General features: G+C 36.0%; 1 protein-coding gene across 12 annotated transcripts in view; it reads right to left on the bottom strand.

Moving 5' to 3' along the window:
* LOC138307340 (ATP-binding cassette sub-family C member 4-like) overlaps positions 1-22,593 on the bottom strand; it is a 118,159-nt gene that overhangs the window by 14,686 nt on the left and 80,880 nt on the right. For 11 of the 12 annotated variants that reach the window (XR_011205969.1, XR_011205972.1, XR_011205970.1 and 8 more), the window contains 8 exons: positions 8,480-8,590; positions 8,147-8,236; positions 7,383-7,574; positions 6,091-6,272; positions 4,151-4,247; positions 3,396-3,608; positions 3,070-3,245; positions 2,462-2,736 (listed from right to left, as the gene is read on the bottom strand). Coding sequence is in view for 8 of the 12 variants with exons in the window: in XM_069248032.1 (XP_069104133.1) it covers positions 2,462-2,736; positions 3,070-3,245; positions 3,396-3,608; positions 4,151-4,247; positions 6,091-6,272; positions 7,383-7,574; positions 8,147-8,236; positions 8,480-8,590 (1,336 nt within the window). In the remaining 4 variants the exon portion in view is untranslated. Of the gene's footprint in view, positions 1-2,461; positions 2,737-3,069; positions 3,246-3,395; positions 3,609-4,150; positions 4,248-6,090; positions 6,273-7,382; positions 7,575-8,146; positions 8,237-8,479; positions 8,591-20,508; positions 20,759-22,593 lie in introns of all 12 variants that reach the window. The other variant, XM_069248034.1, reaches the window with a different exon arrangement.

Here is a 22,593-nt window from a genome sequence, read left to right as displayed (position 1 = left end):
TTGTACTTACCGACAGGATTTGTATCAAAGAACATGATTGGTTCTCTCAGTAGTCTGTTGTACTTACCGACAGGATTTGTATCAAAGAACATGATTGGCACTCTCAGTAGTCTGTTGTACTTACCGACAGGATTTGTATCAAAGAACATGATTGGTACTCTCAGTAGTCTGTTGTACTTACCGACAGGATTTGTATCAAAGAACATGATTGACACTCTCAGTAGTCTGTTGTACTTACCGACAGGATTTGTATCAAAGAACATGATTGGTTCTCTCAGTAGTCTGTTGTACTTACCGACAGGATTTGTATCAAAGAACATGATTGGTTCTCTCAGTAGTCTGTTGTACTTACCGACAGGATTTGTATCAAAGAACATGATTGGTTCTCTCAGTAATCTGTTGTACTTACCGACAGGATTTGTATCAAAGAACATGATTGGTTCTCTCAGTAGTCTGTTGTACTTACCGACAGGATTTGTATCAAAGAACATGATTGGCACTCTCAGTAGTCTGTTGTACTTACCGACAGGATTTGTATCAAAGAACATGATTGTCACTCTCAGTGTCTGTGTACTTACCGACAGGATTTGTATCAAAGAACATGATTGGTTCTCTCAGTAGTCTGTTGTACTTACCGACAGGATTTGTATCAAAGAACATGATTGGTTCTCTCAGTAGTCTGTTGTACTTACCGACAGGATTTGTATCAAAGAACATGATTGGCACTCTCAGTAGTCTGTTGTACTTACCGACAGGATTTGTATCAAAGAACATGATTGGCACTCTCAGTAGTCTGTTGTACTTACCGACAGGATTTGTATCAAAGAACATGATTGGTTCTCTCAGTAATCTGTTGTACTTACCGACAGGATTTGTATCAAAGAACATGATTGGTTCTCTCAGTAGTCTGTTGTACTTACCGACAGGATTTGTATCAAAGAACATGATTGGTTCTCTCAGTAGTCTGTTGTACTTACCGACAGGATTTGTATCAAAGAACATGATTGGCACTCTCAGTAGTCTGTTGTACTTACCGACAGGATTTGTATCAAAGAACATGATTGGTTCTCTCAGTAATCTGTTGTACTTACCGACAGGATTTGTATCAAAGAACATGATTGGTTCTCTCAGTAGTCTGTTGTTGTACTTACCGACAGGATTTGTATCAAAGAACATGATTGGTTCTCTCAGTAGTCTGTTGTACTTACCGACAGGATTTGTATCAAAGAACATGATTGGTTCTCTCAGTTGTCTGTTGTACTTACCGACAGGATTTGTATCAAAGAACATGATTGGTTCTCTCTCAGTAATCTGTTGTACTTACCGACAGGATTTGTATCAAAGAACATGATTGGTTCTCTCAGTAGTCTGTTGTACTTACCGACAGGATTTGTATCAAAGAACATGATTGGTTCTCTCAGTAGTCTGTTGTACTTACCGACAGGATTTGTATCAAAGAACATGATTGGTTCTCTCAGTAGTCTGTTGTACTTACCGACAGGATTTGTATCAAAGAACATGATTGGTTCTCTCAGTAGTCTGTTGTACTTACCGACAGGATTTGTATCAAAGAACATGATTGGTTCTCTCAGTAGTCGGTTGTACTTACCGACAGGATTTGTATCAAAGAACATGATTGGTTCTCTCAGTAGTCGGTTGTACTTACCGACAGGATTTGTATCAAAGAACATGATTGGTTCTCTCAGTAGTCTGTTGTACTTACCGACAGGATTTGTATCAAAGAACATGATTGGTTCTCTCAGTAGTCTGTTGTACTTACCGACAGGATTTGTATCAAAGAACATGATTGGCACTCTCAGTAATCTGTTGTACTTACCGACAGGATTTGTATCAAAGAACATGATTGGTTCTCTCAGTAGTCTGTTGTACTTACCGACAGGATTTGTATCAAAGAACATGATTGGTTCTCTCAGTAGTCTGTTGTACTTACCGACAGGATTTGTATCAAAGAACATGATTGGTTCTCTCAGTAGTCTGTTGTACTTACCGACAGGATTTGTATCAAAGAACATGATTGGTTCTCTCAGTAGTCGGTTGTACTTACCGACAGGATTTGTATCAAAGAACATGATTGGTTCTCTCAGTAGTCGGTTGTACTTACCGACAGGATTTGTATCAAAGAACATGATTGGTTCTCTCAGTAGTCTGTTGTACTTACCACAGGATTTGTATCAAAGAACATGATTGGTACTCTCAGTGTCGGTTGTACTTACCGACAGGATTTGTATCAAAGAACATGATTGGTTCTCACAGTAATCTGTTGTACTTACCGACAGGATTTGTATCAAAGAACATGATTGGTACTCTCAGTAATTGTTGTACTTACCGACAGGATTTGTATCAAAGAACATGATTGGTTCTCTCAGTAGTCTGTTGTACTTACCGACAGGATTTGTATCAAAGAACATGATTGGTTCTCTCAGTAGTCGGTTGTACTTACCGACAGGATTTGTATCAAAGAACATGATTGGTACTCTCAGTAGTCGGTTGAACATGCTGTTATGGAGATTCATGGAAGCATCCACGGCCACTTTGAAGAACATGAGGGCTCTTAAGATACCAAACAGAAAGACAGCCCCGATGATGCCTGAGAAGATGTAGATGTTCTGGTGCGTGTCCACGTAGGGAATGGTGATGTTGGTGATGTTATGTCCAAGGTCTCTCAGGGCCAAGTCCTGTTGTATCATATAATGGCGATTCTCTTCCTGGTTGGACCTTCAGAAGTGAAATAAAATTGTTTGGTATTCTTAATCATTATACTGTACAGCAGTTTAAATTCATGGGTTTCTCATTTCTCGGATTCTTTGGGCGGAGCTTTTTACAGGAAATAATAGGCTACTAATACTCATAGACACGTGAATAGTAACAAATAATACATGGACCACTTAATTCTCGTTGTTTTGAAACTCAAATCAAGATATTTATCATCCATTCAGTATTTAGTTTTCCAAACTTTAAACGCAGAACTAACCAATTTTTAATGGTTGGTTTTCAAATTATTATATAGTGTTAACCACAAGGTGACAGTAAACAAGTAAAAATATTGACCATATAGAGAGCCACCAGTCGCTCATGACGTAGGCGGTCTGAGCCAGCAGGTTCAGCAGGACCAGGATGGTGAAGGAGAATATACCCGAGCCAGCTTTGAAGTAGTTAAAGTAGACCTTCCAACCGATAGTCCCTTCTCTTCTGTCTTCTTCTTCAGGTAGCTGTACTGGCTCAGGCTAAAAGTAATAAATGTCCAGTCAATGAAAAGTGCCCATGGTTATATTACTCTAGTGACATATGCAAAAATATTTAACGGGGAAAACGCAAAAATATCACTGGCTATCAGGGGTACCGGTAATATGTGATATAAACACATCATGACGTACCTGAAATTCAGTACCAATAGAGGCTAGAGAGAAAGTTGAGCCGACATCACTTGGCCCGGGGGAACGAGACATATGTGAGTCAAGACGCTGTCGAAGTATTCTCTCTTCCTCATCATGGTCTTCCTCCTCTTCTTTATCTGTTTTAAGAAGTGAGGAGAAATCCACGCCTGATGACGCCATCTCCTCAAATGTTCCTTTACCTAGACACTCCCCCTGGGGACAGACATACATGATCATGAGTATATATTTACATTTTCACTGCAGTCCCACTATGTAACCTTACCAAACGCAGCAAAATTCATGAAATTGTAACCAAATGTGAATATAAGCATTGAAGGTCTTTCAGTTGGCATTCATAGCCAAAATGAATGCCAACTGAACAGAGGCAATTTCAACTAGGCACGCTTTATGAAATTTGCCTCTGTCCAGTTGGCATTCATATTGGCTATGAATGCCAACTGAAAGACCTTCAATGCTTAAATATGCATCAAGAATGAGTAAAGGTCACTTTTAAATTTCTTGAAATGATCAACTGGGGAAAATACTGAAACAAAACTCTTCTATCGATAGATGTTTCTCCTGCTACATTCATTGTTTTGTCACCAGTCCCAAGTGTTCATATGGGGACCGCCATATTGGAAAATTCAAAACGCATTCCATAAGGTGGTGCCTTATCTATACAGTCCAACTGCCAGGAATCCACAAATGGAACACACGGATAGGTATGATATGACAGTTTATAGGTCTGTACTCACATCCTTCAGAATGAGAACCTCGTCAGCCTCGGCCAGAAACTGGAGTTGATGTGTGACTAGGATGACCGGTTTGGACTTCAGAACACCCTGTATAACACTTAAAGTAAAACGTAGATCTTAGTTACTCTGGCAAAATTAGTTACTATCCGTATGTGTAGCTCCGCCTCTCTTACTTCAGGGTAGTGAACGGGCCATCCACGATACATATTCTGTTCTCCTACATGGTTTTGAGACGAACAATGGTTAGTAATAATACGTATTCACAACTTTTTACATATCTTTATTTGATTTTCTTTACTTTCTAAAACAATTTTATGTCGGGCTAGTCCGGTTTTATTAGGTGCCCCTTTATCCTTTTCCAATTTTTAATGTGCTCAGAGCGCTTATTTGGCTAAATGGTACTTCTTTTCTTTTAAGGACACAATTGGAGGAATTCTGTTTTCCTTCTCCACAGATTGGTCTGGTCAATTAAAGTCCATGCAATGCAATCCATTGTTGAATTAGCACCTTATAGAAGTCAATCATATCAAGCTTGTTGAATTAGCACCTTATAGAAGTCAATAATAAACAGCTTGTTGAATTAGCACCTTATAGAAGTCAATAATAAACAGCTTGTTGAATTAGCACCTTATAGAAGTCAATCATAAACAGCTTGATGAATTAGCACCTTATAGAAGTCAATAATAAACAGCTTGTTGAATTAGCACCTTATAGAAGTCAATCATAAACAGCTTGATGAATTAGCACCTTATAGAAGTCAATCATAAACAGCTTGTTGAATTAGCACCTTATAGAAGTCAATCATAAACAGCTTGATGAATTAGCACCTTATAGAAGTCAATCATAAACAGCTTGTTGAATTAGCACCTTATAGAAGTCAAAAATAAACAGCTTGATGAAATTAGAACCTTATAGAAGTCAATCATAAACAGCTTGTTGAATTAGAACCTTATAGAAGTCAATAATAAACAGCTTGTTGAATTAGCACCTTATAGAAGTCAATAATAAACAGCTTGTTGAATTAGCACCTTATAGAAGTCAATAATAAACAGCTTGTTGAATTAGCACCTTATAGAAGTCAATAATAAACAGCTTGTTGAATTAGCACCTTATAGAAGTCAATCATAAACAGCTTGTTGAATTAGCACCTTATAGAAGTCAATCATAAACAGCTTGTTGAATTAGCACCTTATAGAAGTCAATAATAAACAGCTTGATGAATTAGCACCTTATAGAAGTCAATAATAAACAGCTTGTTGAATTAGCACCTTATAGAAGTCAATAATAAACAGCCTGATGAATTAGCACCTTATAGAAGTCAATAATAAACAGCTTGATGAATTAGCACCTTATAAAGTCAATAACAAACAGCTTGTTGAATTAGCACCTTATAGAAGTCAGTCAATAATAAACAGCTTGTTGAATTAGCACCTTATAGAAGTCAATAATAAACAGCTTGTTGAATTAGCACCTTAAAGAAGTCAATGATAAACAGCTTGATGAATTAAACACCTTATAGAAGTCAATAATAAAACAGCTTGATGAATTAGCACCTTATAGAAGTCAATAATAAACAGCTTGTTGAATTAGCACCTTATAGAAGTCAATAAATAATAAACAGCTTGTTGAATTAGCACCTTATAGAAGTCAATAATAAACAGCTTGTTGAATTAGCACCTTATAGAAGTCAAATAATAAACAGCTTGTTGAATTAGCACCTTATAGAAGTCAATAATAAACAGCTTGATGAATTAGCACCTTATAGAAGTCAATAATAAACAGCTTGATGAATTAGCACCTTATAGAAGTCAATAATAAACAGCTTGATGAATTAGCACCTTATAGAAGTCAATCATAAACAGCTTGTTGAATTAGCACCTGATCATTAGTTTCTCTTCCTTGTATTTTTACAACTGAAGCAGAAAGAATTGGTTTCTTACTTTTCAAACAGATGTCGACCAACTGCAGCATCGACTGCACTAAGAGGATCATCCAATAAGTAGATATCAGCGTCCATGTACAAGGCACGTGCCAGACTGACCCTTGCCCTTTGACCTCCACTCAAGCTGACCCCACGGTCACCAATCAGGGTACTATCTCCCTGAGGCATCATATCCATGTCCTAGGGAATTAAAAGAAGTCAAATGGATTTATGGCTTCCTTTGTAGGATACTTTTATGAAAGGAAAGTCAAACTTTGTTTCTATTAAGTGCCCCCTGAGTTGTTTCAATTTTTAAGCGCCCTGGACGGTTATTAGTTCAAATAAGGTACTCAATGTAAATACTGTAAACTGTTTATTTACACAGGTCAATGCTTTTCGTGATTCTGACGAATATGATAAAATATTATTTTTTCTTACAGGACTAGGTATGGTAAGGGTCTTTTGTGGCCCCTAAATCCGCTATTTTTCAAAGTCTATTATTTTAAGATATTAATCTTGCATTTCAAATATTAACTACATACCTGACATATTTGATCGTACTATTAGGTAATATAGCAGTTCTAGTTGCCATGGAAACCATTTTTATTATACAAAAATTTTGCAGAATGTGAAAATTTCATCAAAAGTTGCCTTTTTTATGCAGTTTTTCATCAAGTTACCATAGAGCGCATTCTAGAACAAACTTTATATTTCTCAAAATGATGTATTCTTTGTGTCTGCTAATTCCCTTAAAATATAAAGTTTGTTCTAGGTGATGCTCTATTGCTTTTAAAGGAAAAACTATTAAAAAAAATATATGCCAAAATTGACAAAATATTCAAATTTGCATAATTTATTCAAAGTTACCATGGTTATTTAGCAAAACCATACTTTCTGTTAACAAATATCATTAAGTTTTTATCAGGGGCGTATTCAATATTTTAAACGCAGCACTTAATTTCTAAATACTTAATTTAAAATTTGGTAGATTTAGGGGCTAAAAAGAGCCATTACCATATCTAGTCCTTTTTTAATTTTGATGCTCCATCCTTCTTCATACTTTAATTTTTCTGAATTTGGCCTCCCACAGTAAATATGTTTCAATCATATAATATTACATATGTGGTGTGGTGAATGAGAGCCCTCCTGTGTGGGGACATTTGTTTATAGTTTTGAAGACTGACCCCTAGGCTCCAACCTTGACAGCCTTCAGATGCATAACATGTCTGGGGTATTAACTTCTTTTTGGGGTATTAACTTCTTTTTTTGTAAAACAATTTATGTCTCACAACATTGGTATTCCATAGTTACCTTGTGTAGGGCGCATGCCTTTAGAACTCTGTTGTACTTCTTGTTATCAAATGCGTTCCCAAACACAATGTTCTGACGTAGACTCGCAGAAAATACCCATGCTTGTTGAGATATGTAGGCAATTCGACCTTTGACCGTGACGTTGCCCTCAGACACTGGAATTTCCTTAAGAACACTCATCAGCAGCGAGGACTTAAAATACAACAGATTTTTAACTTATTGGTATATTTAACAAAAAACATGTATTATTTATTATTGTTTTTCAACAATTTCAATCAAAATCCCAGTTAACTTTTTCTCACTTTTCCCATTCCGAATGACTATGCCTTTTTTGGCCGGCAAATTCATCAAATTTTCAACAATGTATTACAAAATTAAGCTATTTTACTTGAAATACATACTACATCCCTACATCACCTATTTTCTTTTATTACAACTCTAGCTGCCATGGTAACCATTCAAAATATACAAAAATTAATCAGGTGTGGAAATTTGGAATTTTTTCAGATATGGAAGCCAAAAAGGGTCAAAACCAAAGTCCTTTGTAAGAAGTGTCCCTATCAATCCATACTATAACCTAGCTAGCCGATCCTGTTACAGCCCAGAGTTTCCCCTTCCTTTGCTGACTCCCATGGAACTCATCACAACCAAGAATCCCTCCCATCGTAATCTTGACGGCCCTTATGAGACCTTTTACAACCAAGAGTTTCCCTTAGCCTAGCCAGCCCCTTCGGGACCTATTGCAGTCAAGATTTTCTCGTTACCTTGCCAGCCCCCACGGGACCTATAACAGCCAAGAGTTTGCCATGTCCCACATCTACAGAGATATTCTTCAAGGTCGGCTGATCAATTTTCTACAACAAAGAAATAACACAAATTATTTAAGATCATTAATATTACATATATTTCATAAGATTATGTGTAAATTTTCTAAAACAAAGATGTAATACAAATTATAAGACCAGTCAATTTTCCAAAAAATCATCAGAAACCTACGAGTCACGCTCTGTCGTTTGTGACACAAATATAGAGCCGCAACTCATGGGTTTCTGACGATGAGTTGAGCGTTTTTGAGAACATATAGTATTGGGCTTTACCTCATCCCATTTGGCTGTTAGGTTGTCAATTTTCACGGAGCAATCCCGAATCTGTGGCCTGATACCCATAACAGGTTTCTCTGCTTTCAGTTCATCGAGTAGCAGGAATTTCTAGAGGTGAATAAAGACAAAATATATAATAAAAGTAATCACATAAGTTGCATTGCCAATCATGCATTTTGTTATATTCATTATTATTATTTAATCAAAGAATTTTATCTTATCATTTTTTTATAATTGTAATAGTTTTCTTTCAGAAAATTTTATTTTCATAATGATAAAATTTCATTAAAGATGCTCCACCGCCGACAGAGCATAAATGATATTCATCATTTGAACAATAGTTGGTGTTTAATCGTGTATATGTGTCTAATTAAAATTTAAAAAAAATATAAAATCATTTATTTTGCCTTTGGTGCATGCGCAATCATTACTTCATTCCAGATACGATATAGTGTCACGGAATTTTTTCGGGATGCAATTAATTATTTTTCATATTTTTAACATGAAGTAAAATTAGAAGCTCAAATTTTTCAATAGTGGTAATGGTGTAAAGTAAGTAACTTTTGTTACTGAAGAAAAATACTAAATCGTCTGCTCCTGTTTTTTGTAGTGAAAAAATACCATTTGTCAGCGGTGGAGCATCTTTAAATTATTTCAAAATTAGGATTGTTCCATAATTTGATTTTAATGTAAATGAAATCAATCATAGATTTCAAAATAAATAATTTTTAAATGTATTAAATTCAATCACTTATACATAATACAACAGGTCCATGGGCCTTATTGACTATTTGACTATTGGAACAACACAACATGACCAAAGTATACAATGGGGGGGGAATCTTTTAATAGATAACAAAAGATTAAATTACACTGAAAATGTTCACCTTTTCCTCGACTAACAATTAAGATCTTGTATACTAAGAACGCTATAGTAGAAAGATCTGTTACATCTGACCACTGTGACCTTGAAAATAGGTCAAGGTCATTCCAGAAAACAAAGTTGGAAGTGTTTCAGCAAACATGCTGCGAGCCCAATATCTCAGAACATCAAATCTTCCACTTATGGATAAAGTGTTTGAAGACTTTCACATACACATATGTATTTGAACATGCGACTTTAGAGGTAAATGCTAGCCCTTTGTCACAGAAACCTATAGAACAGATGTCAAGTCCCTAAGCCCCTTAGTTATTGAGAAGAAATTGTTTTAATGACTTTCGACTGCTTTGACTTGAAATGAAGGTTAATGTCAATCATTTTAACAATGTAAATAGCTCTTCATCAACGCATGTTAGAGATTCCATGTCAGGTTTCGATGCCTTAAGTTTAATTGACGAAAAGTTGACGGAAATGTTTTAGTCTACAAGACCTGCATGACTTTTATTTCATGCGTTCAAATACAGAACTAAAGCATCAAGAGGCCAACATGACCTGTACAACTTTTATATCATGTGTACAAATTAACAAATACAGCCTCTAATTAAAGCCTCAAGAGGCCCAACAAGACCTGCATGACTTTTATTTCATGTGTACAAATACAGAACTAAAGCATCAAGAGGCCCACAAGACCTGTATGACTTTTATATGATATGTACAAATACAGAATTAAAGCCTCAAGAGGCCCAAAAGACCTGAATGACTTTTATTTCATGTGTACAAATACAGAACTAAAGCATCAAGAGGCCCACAAGACCTGTATGACTTTTATATGATATGTACAAATACAGAATTAAAGCCTCAAGAGGCCCAAAAGACCTGAATGACTTTTATTTCATGCGTTCAAATACAGAACTAAAGCATCAAGAGGCCAACATGACCTGTACGACTTTTATATCATGTGTACAAATACAGAATTAAAGCCTCAAGAGGCCCAAAAGACATGTATGACTTTTATATCTAGTATACAAATACAGATCTAAAGCCTCAAGAGTTCTACAAGACTTGTATGACTTTTATATCATGCGTACAAATACAGAACTAAAGCCTCAAGAGTTCTACAAGACTAGTATGACTTTTATATCAAGTACATTGTATACAAATACAGAATCAATACGTAGGCCCACATGTACAAATACAGTAAATCCCCGTTGTATCGCCACCCGTTTTACAGCCCAACCCGCTTATCGCCATGAATTTATTCAGAACGGATTTCCCTCCTTACAAATACACCTGTTATACCGAAAAACCCGCGTACCGCCATCCGCAATCACATTCACAAACAAATTATTAAAATAACACTGTAAAGACCTCGTTAATATCGTCAAATTCTGTTAATAGGGACACATGTGCTCGACTGCCGACATACAGGTAATCAGCTATACACACTATGTCCGCTTTTACCACCGTGTGTATACAGTGAAATCAATTAACCATATGGGTAGACCTTTGTTATTGTTTTACAGGTAGGTGTCGCAAGTTGTGGTGAATAAAACTCACTTATGTACATGTGTTTTACATACTATTAACGTTAGTTGTTTATTGACAAAAAGGAACCCACAAGTCTGTTTCTCGATATCGCCGTATATTGGACCATAAAATGCAACTAGCAATTTCAAGTGCAATATAAATATTACGTATGTGCAACAGAATCCGCCGTTTAATAGTTACAGATCAAATCGTCGTATGAGTGCCATTTATTACCGGAGTACTTGTTTTGATATTTGCAGACATTTGCGCGGAAGTGAGGTCACGACCGCACTGCGCTTATTCAGAACTTCTATTCTTTGTTTCCGGGCGGGATTTCCGGGGATAAAAATATCATGTAACAGAGAAAATCCCAGCTAGCAGGCAATTACGGCACGATACTTGGTAACACAAACGAGTTCGTTTTTGTATTTGACAAACATAAAGCTGACATATTTATTGACTACTATCAGAATTTACTTTGATTTTAGAACTATTCATATTACAAAATACGAAGTGGCCGCACAGTACATAGACTGACTAGAAAGTCTGTTTCAGTACGGCACTTAGGGGCTAACTATATTTAGGCCTAATTAAGATTTCAACTACAAATCTGATATACCGCCAAACTCGATATATCTCCAAAATCTAGGAAAACAGAAGGTGGCGATATAAAAAGGTTTTAATGTACAGAGTTAATGCTTAGGCCCACATGTACAAATACAGAACTAAATCCTCAAGAGGCCCAGTCATGACCTGTATGACTTTCATATCAAGTATACAAATACAGAACTAACGCTTAGGCACACATAAACAAATATAGGACTAGCGCTTAGGCACACATGTACAAATACAGAACACATGCCTCAAAAGGCCCACAAGACCTGTTTGATGTTTATAGCATGTTAGTAAAAATACAGAACTAAATAGATAACTAATGAAGACAATGTTCCTCTAAATTTTCCTTCTTTTTCTCTTTCTTTAAAAAATTTATAAGCTAAAATTTCATAAAGCGATTAGTAATTTAAGCATGAATTTTTTTAGCTCACCTGGCCCAAAGGGCCGGTGAGCTTATGTTATGGCGCGGCGTCTTTCGTCCGTCCGTCCGTCAACATTTAATTTAAATCCCTACTAGTCATAGAGTTCCGCATGGATGGTGACCAAATTTGGCCATAAACATCCTTGGGAGAAGGAGAACAGAACTTGTATAAATTTTGGATCTGACCCCACGAGGCAGGAGGGGCGGGGCCCAAAAGGTAAATTAGAGGTAAATCCTATAAATCGCTACTTGATAAGAAAAATTCACCACCAGGACTTACCCCTCTACGTGTTTATTCACCACCAGTACTTACCCTTCTACGTGTTAATTCACCACCAGGACTTACCCCTCCACATGTTAATTCACCACCAGGACTTACCCCTCTACGTGTTAATTCACCACCAGGACTTACTCCTCTACATGTTAAATCACCACCAGGACTTACCCCTCTACGTGTTAATTCACCACCAAGACTTACCCCTCTACGTGTTAATTCACCACCAGGACTTACCCCTCTACGTGTTAATTCACCACCAGGACTTACCCCTCTACGTGTTAATTCACCACCAAGACTTACCCCTCTACGTGTTAATTCACCACCAGGACTTACCCCTCTACGTGTTAAATCACCACCAGGACTTACCCCTCTACGTGTTAATTCACCACCAAGACTTACCCCTCTACGTGTTAAATCACCACCAGGACTTACCCCTCTACGTGTTAATTCACCACCAGGACTTACCCTGACACGATTAACAGTCACAAATGTCTGACTGCTGTCACGGATCGCACAATACCAATAGGTCGAGAATGTGGCACACAGGAAGTTGAGGAGCCCAAAACTAGTGAACAGCACCTTAGGGGTCAATGTCTGCCCCATCAAGGTCGCTGTAAACACTATTGTGAAAAAAGGGACACGGGAACCGATCAGCCAAAATGCGCATATGAGCCCCGCTATCGACGAAAACTTCCAGATACAGGTCATCTCCGGTCTGTTGATCAATTCAATGTCACCTCTTTATTTCAATGGGTTTTTGTTTGTGTTATTATAAGATTGTATTAAATCAAAGGGTCAACAAAGTTTACCAGTAAGAAACAATATGCATGCCAAATACTGTGCAAGTGTGTATATAGTTTTGGAAGTAAAAATTTAATGCATGGTCTGGCGTAACACAGGCAATACTTCCTCCCAGATAAAAAATCATGCACAAAAACATTGCAATGGATAAGTTTTGTCTTGTAGATTGAAAAATCACACGAGGATTTAACCAAGCAGAGTCTTAACTGTGATGAAGTAAAATTGTGGAAAAAAAAATTGCATGTTTATGAAACAAAAATTGCATTGAATGGTAATGAAGTTCAGGATGTGATCCTGTTTACCTGTGTCTGTTTACCTGGCTGACAGGAAAACCTGTTATGAAGTTGTAGTCAAGCTTGCCTAGGTACCGTATAACAAAGTTTTGACTTAACGAATGAAACAGTACCTTTGAGCAGTGTTTTTTCTTTTTTTCTTTTTGATGAATCATCTTCCATTGTCAGCAGGTATTTATTGCTAAAAATATTTCTACCTGAAGGATGTCATCGATTTATGAAAGATTTTGTAACAATGAATACCTGTTAGATGGAGAAGATCATTCTGCAGGATGCAAAAAGACGAGACAACTCGTGGTGAAGGGATGTAGGGCTTAGAACTACTTTAAAATTAATCTTTTCTGTAATAAGAAAGGCAACAGGAAAAACTTTGCCGTTATAGCTCTATAACTTTTTGAACATATCTACAAATAAAGAACTAAAGCCTAAAGAGGCCCATAAGACCTGTATGACTTTTATATCATGAGGAGAAATAAAGAACTAAAGCTTCAAGAGACAAGAGGCCCACAAGACCTGTATGACTTTTTGATCATGTGAAAAAATACAGAACTAAAGCCTCAAGAGGCCTACAAGACCTGTATGACTTTTATATCATGTGTACAAATACAGAACTAAAGCCTCAAGAGGCCCACAAGATCTGTATGACTTTTTGAACATATGTACAAATAAAGAACTAAAGCCTCAAGAGGCCCACAAGACCTGTATGACTTTTATATTATGTGTACAAATACAGAACTAAAGCCTCAAGAGGCCCACAAGACCTGTATGAGTTTATGATCATCTGTACAAATACAGAACTAAAGCCTCAAGAGGCCCACAAGACCTGTATGACTTTTATATCATGTGTACAAATACAGAACTAAAGCCTCAAGAGGCCCACAAGACCTGTATGACTTTTATATGATATGTACAAATACAGAATTAAAGCCTCAAGAGGCCCACAAGACCTGTATGACTTTTATGATCATGTGTACAAAATACAGAATTAAAGCCTCAAGAGGCCCACAAGACCTGTATGACTTTTATATTATGTGTACAAATACAGAACTAAAGCCTCAAGAGGCCCACAAGACCTGTATGAGTTTATGATCATGTGTACAAAATACAGAATTAAAGCCTCAAGAGGCCCACAAGACCTGTATGACTTTTATATGATATGTACAAATAAAGAACTAAAGCCTCAAGAGGCCCACAAGACCTGTATGACTTTTATATCATGTGTACAAATACAGAACTAAAGCCTCAAGAGGCCCACAAGACCTGTATGACTTTTATATCATGTGTACAATACAGAACTAAAGCCTCAAGAGGCCCACAAAACCTGTATGACTTTTACATCATGTGTACAAATACAGAAACAACGCTTAGGCCCACATGTACAAATACAGAACTAATGCTTAGACCCACATTTACAAATACAGATCTAATGCTTAGGCCCACATGTACAAATACAGAACTAATGCTTAGACCCACATGTACAAATACAGATCTAATGCTTAGACCCACATTTACAAATACAGATCTAATGCTTAGGCCCACATGTACAAATACAGATCTAATGCTTAGACCCACATGTACAAATACAGATCTAATGCTTAGGCCCACATGTACAAATACAAAACTAATGCTTAAGGCCCACATGTACAAATACAGAGGTAATGCTTAGGCCCACATGTACAAATACAAAACTAATGCTTAAGGCCCATATGTACAAATACAGAGGTAATGCTTAGGCCCACATGTACAAATACAAAACTAATGCTTAAGGCCCATATGTACAAATACAGAGGTAATGCTTAGGCCCACATGTACAAATACAAAACTAAAGCTTAAGGCCCATATGTACAATTACAGAATACATGCCTCAAGAGGCTCACAAGACCTGTACGATGTTTATAGCATGTTAGTACAAAATCAATACAGAACTAAAGCCTCAAGAGGCCCACAAGACCTGTACGATGTATATAGCATGTTAGTACAAATACAGAACTAAAGCCTCAAAAGGCCCACAAGACCTGTATGATGTATATAGCATGTTAGTACAAATACAGAACTAAAGCCTCAAAAGGCCCACAAGACCTGTATGATGTATATAGCATGTTAGTACAAATACAGAACTAAAGCCTCAAAAGGCCCACAAGACCTGTATGATGTTATAGCATGTTAGTACAAATACAGAACTAAAGCCTCAAAAGGCCCACAAGACCTGTATGATGTATATAGCATGTTAGTGCAAAATTAATACAGAACTAAAACCTCACAAGGCCCACAAGACCTGTATGATGTTTAAAGCATTTTAGTACAAATACAGAACTAAATGTTCTGTGGAGATAACTAATGAAGACAATGTTCCTCTAAATTTTCCTTCTTTTTCTAAAGTGATTAGTAATTTAAGCATGAATTTTCTATTGTCACAAAATCAAAACAGTTTCACCACAATCACACATATTTCTGACATTTTCTTGATTTTTGCAACACATCTGGCACTGAGATTCTTTGAAATCTGAAATTTGTGTTATTTAATAAAAGATCTTATGAAACTCATCTTGAAGTTTTAACTTTATACTCACCAAGGCTTGCAAAAACAAAAACTTCTTAAAGGATTTGTGCAGTCAAAAATGATAATTTCAGTTTATGCTGGAAATGGCTTTATTAGACCATGTAGAAACATCTCCGTGCCGCAGGCGACCTGTAAACCACCGATATCGAGGTCAAATTTTCTGACCACCCGATTATGCATATTTTCTAGCCCTAAACCGTGTGACGTCATAATAGTCCGTGGCTTATAGCTGTACTATAACTGATGTGCTAACACTTACATCGACGGTCACAGGAAAAGCCGATCAAAGATTTTTTTTATGATTACTTTTGAGTGAAGTTAATCGTACAATAACTTTGTCTCGAATATAAATAACTAAAAGAGTGAAATTCGATGTTTCAAAAACTCTAATTTATGCTCTAATATCAGGTATCTTCGTGTAATTATGAAAGAAAATCCACACAGAAATAAAAGTTTCAGATTTTTTGTCGAGGAGTTCAGCAACGAATACGCTTTAATTAGATAATATTTTCCTGTAGTCTGTATCTTTGATACATTGTGAATTGCAAAGTTTGTGACTGTAAAATGAAATTTTACGTAACAATTTAAGAAATCCTTGATTAAAGCATCAAGGATATGATGCTTGACATACGTACACACCGATGATTGATCATTACAAACATTGTGTTGTGTGTTGCTAACCGAATAAATCGAGATACATTTATTACAATACCGCAAAACGTTTCAACATGTGGTAGAAAGAATTTACTTTTGATATTATAAAAGATCTTAATATTGAGATATTAAGCAAAACAAACTATTTTTTCAGACCGTGCGGTCGCTTTCAATTTTTAATCGATATACTAGTAGATACACCGACATTATAGATATATAATTAGCCATGCCTTTGGTTTGATGGTTATGTAATACCTTGACCAGGATGTTGTTTACCTGTACACAACGCCATTCATCGAACTCACCTGTAATTACCTGGTCGTGGGCAATTTGCTTTTCGGTGGACTATATCGGGTATTTGCTATTGTCTTACTGTCAATCAGGTTAGGACATCCGTTAATTGGATTGTGATTTGAATTATGGAACCCCCGTACATCTATGCTCTAGGTTTTTTATTGTCACCTCCATTTTTAAAATGAAGATGTAAAAGCAAATGGAAATAAAATATACCTGATCATACCTAGGAATATATATTACATACACACATATATATATATATATGTCGTACACAGGTAAAACAAAAAATGGAAGGTGACTTATTCAGAAACAAAAATGGTTCTAAGAACTATTTCAACTAAAGGTTTAACCTTAAAAATTATTCCAGTCTAGTACTGTAATTACGGAATCGTGGCATATAGCAATCTTCCGTAATTTCTAAGGTATTAGTAAAAATTCTAAGCATGTATTTTCACCGTTTCGAATCTAAATGTACATGTATAGTCATACAAGAAGGGTTACAACATTATCACACTAAATATACTTATTTAAATATCACTTAGTATATTTTTAAAAAGGTACAAGATATTATATCTATTTTTAATGCCTGTATACAAGTAATTTCGATTTTCATTTAAACACTTTATGTGGTTACTCTTTGGATTATACGATAAATGTTCATATATCATACTATTAAATCTCGGTATGATATACAAAACGGTCGACAATGAATATACTATTTCAAGGATTTAGTATAATTTTGAAATAATGAATTTAAATCTACACTTAAACTGTAATATAGGAACATATGTCAGAAATACCATTGATGTATTTCTGCTTTTTAGTAAACGTTATGGATAAAGTTTCAAAGGCAACAATATAGATATACATATTATTTTCGGTATAAGTTCGGTACTTTTACTCCAATATCACATAACTGATAACCGTCCACATTTTATTTTTACTCAAAAACTGTGCCGTGTTTGCATCGTTATAGCAGAAGTTTGAATGAAATAAAAACACGGATTCTAGATATATTCATGCTAAATTTTGGGATTTTACTCGTAAAAAGATAGTGTTACATTATACTGGTTTTTTTATTACACTGAAATTTACATCATATGCTATCTAAATCTCAGTCCAGACTGATCCGAACATCATTTTGATATCGCTATCAAATTGGATTGATTATCTAATCTAAAGTTAGATATATGCTTGTTTGAATTTTTTAAGTGGTGTAAATGGAATGTTTTGAAACTGAAAATATCTACATCATAAAGGTAGAATAACCATTTACTCGAAAAACTCAAATTGTAGATCTAACGTATACGTATATATGCTGTATACATGTATAGTACTAGGCTTACCTTGTGTAGCCGCGGACTACTCTGACATCACAAGACCACGTGACCACCTAGCTCATTATCTCTGAACCGTAGTCGACACTACCCGTAAATCACGACCAAAACCAACCGATAGCACTAAAAGCTAGGCGATTCGTTGGGTGGGACTTAATTTTTCATTCATCCAAAGCAATATCCTTACGTATTATCAAAAAAAAATTTTGGCTGCACAAATCCTTTAATTATATAAAATCTCAAATGAAATGAACACTTATTTAAAATCCTTCATATAGACTATTTCATGTATATTTTCTCCTCTTTTTACATCCACATACAAGAATTACGTTTATTTCTAGGATGAAAACCTTGTCAGTTTCTTGCTGCGATCCTTCCCCAATGATCCTTTTATGCAATCAAAGCTTTCTATAAAGACCATCGAAAGGGATGAAGTCATTTAACCAAATGAATTTAATACAAAGGGCAAATAGTGTTGAAATTGACCATTTAAGATCATGAGAAAGCTGTCTTAATAAACAGGTGGCCTTTATCCAGAAGTGGTCACTTATAAAGAATAAGACATTAAGTCTTTTTTTGATTGAGATACTGCTTTCCATCCATAGTTGGAATGTGATGTGATGCATGCCAGTTTTGCTTGGTGGTTCAGGGAATCTGGAGTACCCGACAGAAAACCATCAACCTAATTAGCCAGTATCAACCATCTTCAAAGATATGAAAGTAATGATGTGAATTCTGGAAACCAAAATGATATCATTAAAAAATCATCAGAAATACGAAGAGAAATATGACAGTAAGGGAGTAAATTTTGAAACACCAATTGAAATGGATGTGCATGTATCTTCAAAGATATGAGAGTTACATTAAAGAGTGAATTCTCATGCTCAACTAAACATTGCTATATACATATTAATATTCAATGATAAGAAACCAAATCAGTTAATGCTATCCCAGGATTATTGACATGATACATACTGTATATTCAACCAACACGTACTGGGATCTTTGCGCCCACTAAAGTGTTATCAAAGTCATTCGATGGAAAGAAGGACCTTTCTGGTGTTTCTACCTTTCTTCCCTCTTCCTTTTAAATATAGAAGGAAATTTTGCAAAACGTCTGAAAAGTAGCAACCAGCTTCGAATGTCGAATTCAATATGACCACTATCCACCGAATTGTTAGGATTTGCTGTCCGATTTGGATCAAGCAGACCATGAGGACGACCTTGAGTGCTATATATAGAACAAGTCAAAATATATGGCTTTTTATGATTTTCTGATCATTCACAAAATGTAATTGGCAGATTAATAAATATCAATAGGAGCATCAAAGAGACAGATCCCCTCAGTACTTTGTGAGAAATAGTGGTAACAAACATCAACTAACAATATCTAAGAAAGATGCCTGGCGGCCATCTTGTCAACAGATCGGTCCCAACATGCACAACTAGAGTACAAAGGAAATATGCATAATTATGAAGTTTGAAAAAGATCCGAATACTTCCTGAGAAATAGCAATCCCAAGTCAAATATGGAAACAAAGTGTCAGGACTTTCATTACCGAGATATGTCATTAATAGAAACAAAGTGTCAGGACTTTAATTACCATGATACTTCACAAATGGAAACTAGGTGTCAGGACTTTAATTACCATGATACGTCACCAATGGAAACAAAGTGTCAGGACTTTAATTACCATGATACGTCACAAATGGAAACTAGGTGTCAGGACTTTAATTACCATGATACGTCACCAATGGAAACAAAGTGTCAGGACTTTAATTACCATGATATGTCACAAATGGAAACAACGTCACCAATGGAAACAAAGTGTGAGGACTTTCATTACCGAGATACGTCACCAATAGAAACAAAGTATCAGGACTTTAATTACCATGATATGTCACCAATGGAAACAACGTCACCAATGGAAACAAAGTGTGAGGACTTTCATTACCGAGATACGTCACCAATAGAAACAAAGTATCAGGACTTTAATTACCATGATATGTCACCAATGGAAACAACGTCACCAATGGAAACAAAGTGTGCGGACTTTCATTACCGAGATACGTCACCAATAGACATAAAAGTGTTAGGACTTAATTACCATGATACGTAAACAATGGAAACAAAATGCCAGGTGTTGAATTACTGATATGTGTCACCAATGGAAACAATGTGCCAGGACTTAAATTACTGAAATACGTCACCAATAGAAACAAAATGTCAGGACTTTAAATGTCATGATAGGTCAATAATGGAAACAAAATGTCAGGACTTTAATTACCGTGATATGTCACCAATGGAAACAAAGTGTCAGGACTTAAGTCGCTACGCGTTAAGTCACCATCAGGAATAATTACCTTGATACGATTAATAGTGACCAAGGTCTGACTGCTGTCACGGATCGCACAAAACCAATATGTTGAGAATGTGATGCTCAGGAAGTTGATGAGCCCAAAGGTTGTGAACAGCACCTCAGGGGTCAATGTCTGCCCCATCAAGGTCACTGTAAACACTATTGTGAAAATAGGGACCCGGCCTCCCAACAGCCAAAAAGTGCTTATGAGCCCCGCTATCGACGAATACTTCCATATACAGGTCAGCTCCGGTCTGTTGATCAATGCAATGTCACCTTTTTATTTCAATGCTTTCTTTTTCATGTTATTTTAAGATTTTATTAAATCAAAGGGTCAACAAGATTAAGCAGAAATTTTGTCAGTAAAAGCTCAATGCAGGGTTTGGGGTAACACAGGCAATACTTCTTCACCGTAAAATAATCAGCTGCAGAAGTATTGCCTTGGTAGTGGATCAAATTTATCTTGTTGATGGGAAAAGCACCTGAAAAGTATTTAAGCCAAGCGGAGTCTTAACAGGGAGGAAGTATAATTGTACAAAACAAGAGGCCCATAGGCCTTAACGGAATAATGAATACCTGCTCCATGGAGAAGATCATTCTGTAGGATGCAAAAAGACGAGACAAATCGTGTTGCAGGAATCTAGCGCTCTGAACTACTTAGGGATTTATCCTTACCGTAATGCGAGGGGCAACAGCAAAAGCTTCGCTGAGTAATGTTATAGCACGCTGTAACTTAAAGCCGCTGATGGAGCCAAGCATGTTGGCCATGTATAGGCCCATGAACACAGACGAAGCGATAACATTGTAGTTGAAGAGCATGACAGATGAAAGGAGAACCAACAGAAAGAGAGGCTTGTTCACTAAGTACTCATTCTGACAACTGAACAGGTACAGGATCTTGTGTCGTAGGATGTAACGCTGTTCAGCCCTGGAAGGAGGTAAAATTCATATTCGGATATTCAATTGCTAAAATTTATATCTGGAATAAAAATTCACATTCAGTTATTTAATTGCTAAAATTAATAATTAATTTATTGCTGAAGTTTAAATCTTGAATTTTATTAAGGCCTATTCGCCCCAGAAGATTCATTTGAAATCTTCCAAAACTAAAGCTGGAAGAGTTTATTATAAAAATTCAGGGATGAATAAATTAATATGTTAGAGAAATCTGAAAAATCCTTTCAAATAAATCCTTAATTGCCTTTTTTCATACAAAAGAGCCCATGCAATCTAGCAATTTATATTGGTAAAAAATATATAGGATATTGTCTGATGGGTTTATATCATACATCTAAAAGATTGTACTCTAAAGGTCAAAGGGTAAGGCTGAAAGGTGAGTGTGTAATAGAAAGGGGATGGGAATTGTATTGGAGGCCATTATGATAGGGTATCTGTAATATTTTGCATATGTTCAAGATTTAGGGGTGTAGAGGGAGTTCTTTCTGAATATGTCACACATCTTTAAAATACTACATGTATTACATACAGGTCACACTACTCGTAGTTGTTGAATATTGAATTTATTCCAGACGAGTGAGTTATTTTTTAAAAGTTACAAAAGACACAAGCTTGAGCGAGTGTCTTTTGTAACTTCCACTTACGAGTTGGGAATAAATTCAATATTCAACAACCACGAGTAGTACGTGTGACCTGTTTCTACCACAATCATATTCAATTTTAGCCGATAGAAATACGGTAGGATAAGGTAACGTGTACTAACTAAAATATGCAAATAAGGTATAGTAATATTATCATCAGCAAAAAGACACTAATTAGTATTCAAAAGTCCTCGTTTGATAAAGAATCCATCGATATCAAATTCTTCTTATTGGGAACATCTTTAGGGTTAAATAATACTCATTTAACGTCTTATTGAGTTAAAATCTTCATAGTTGCTTCCAGAAAATAAAACTCAATGCCGAACTACATGTATACATGTACAAGCATTAGCACGACATGGTATCGTCTATTTCCCGCCAGATAATCATCAAGTCATTGTCATAAAGATCACCAAATTCGTTTCATAAACGTTAAATCTACGAAACTCATCAGTGAAATTCTTATCCATCAATATGTATTATTAGTACTT

Source organism: Argopecten irradians, chromosome 14, assembly GCF_041381155.1.
Source record: "Argopecten irradians isolate NY chromosome 14, Ai_NY, whole genome shotgun sequence".
In the NCBI taxonomy this organism is placed as follows: domain Eukaryota; kingdom Metazoa; phylum Mollusca; class Bivalvia; order Pectinida; family Pectinidae; genus Argopecten; species Argopecten irradians.
The sequence above is the reverse complement of the archived record's forward strand: the minus strand, read 5'-3'. Positions and strand labels throughout refer to the sequence as shown.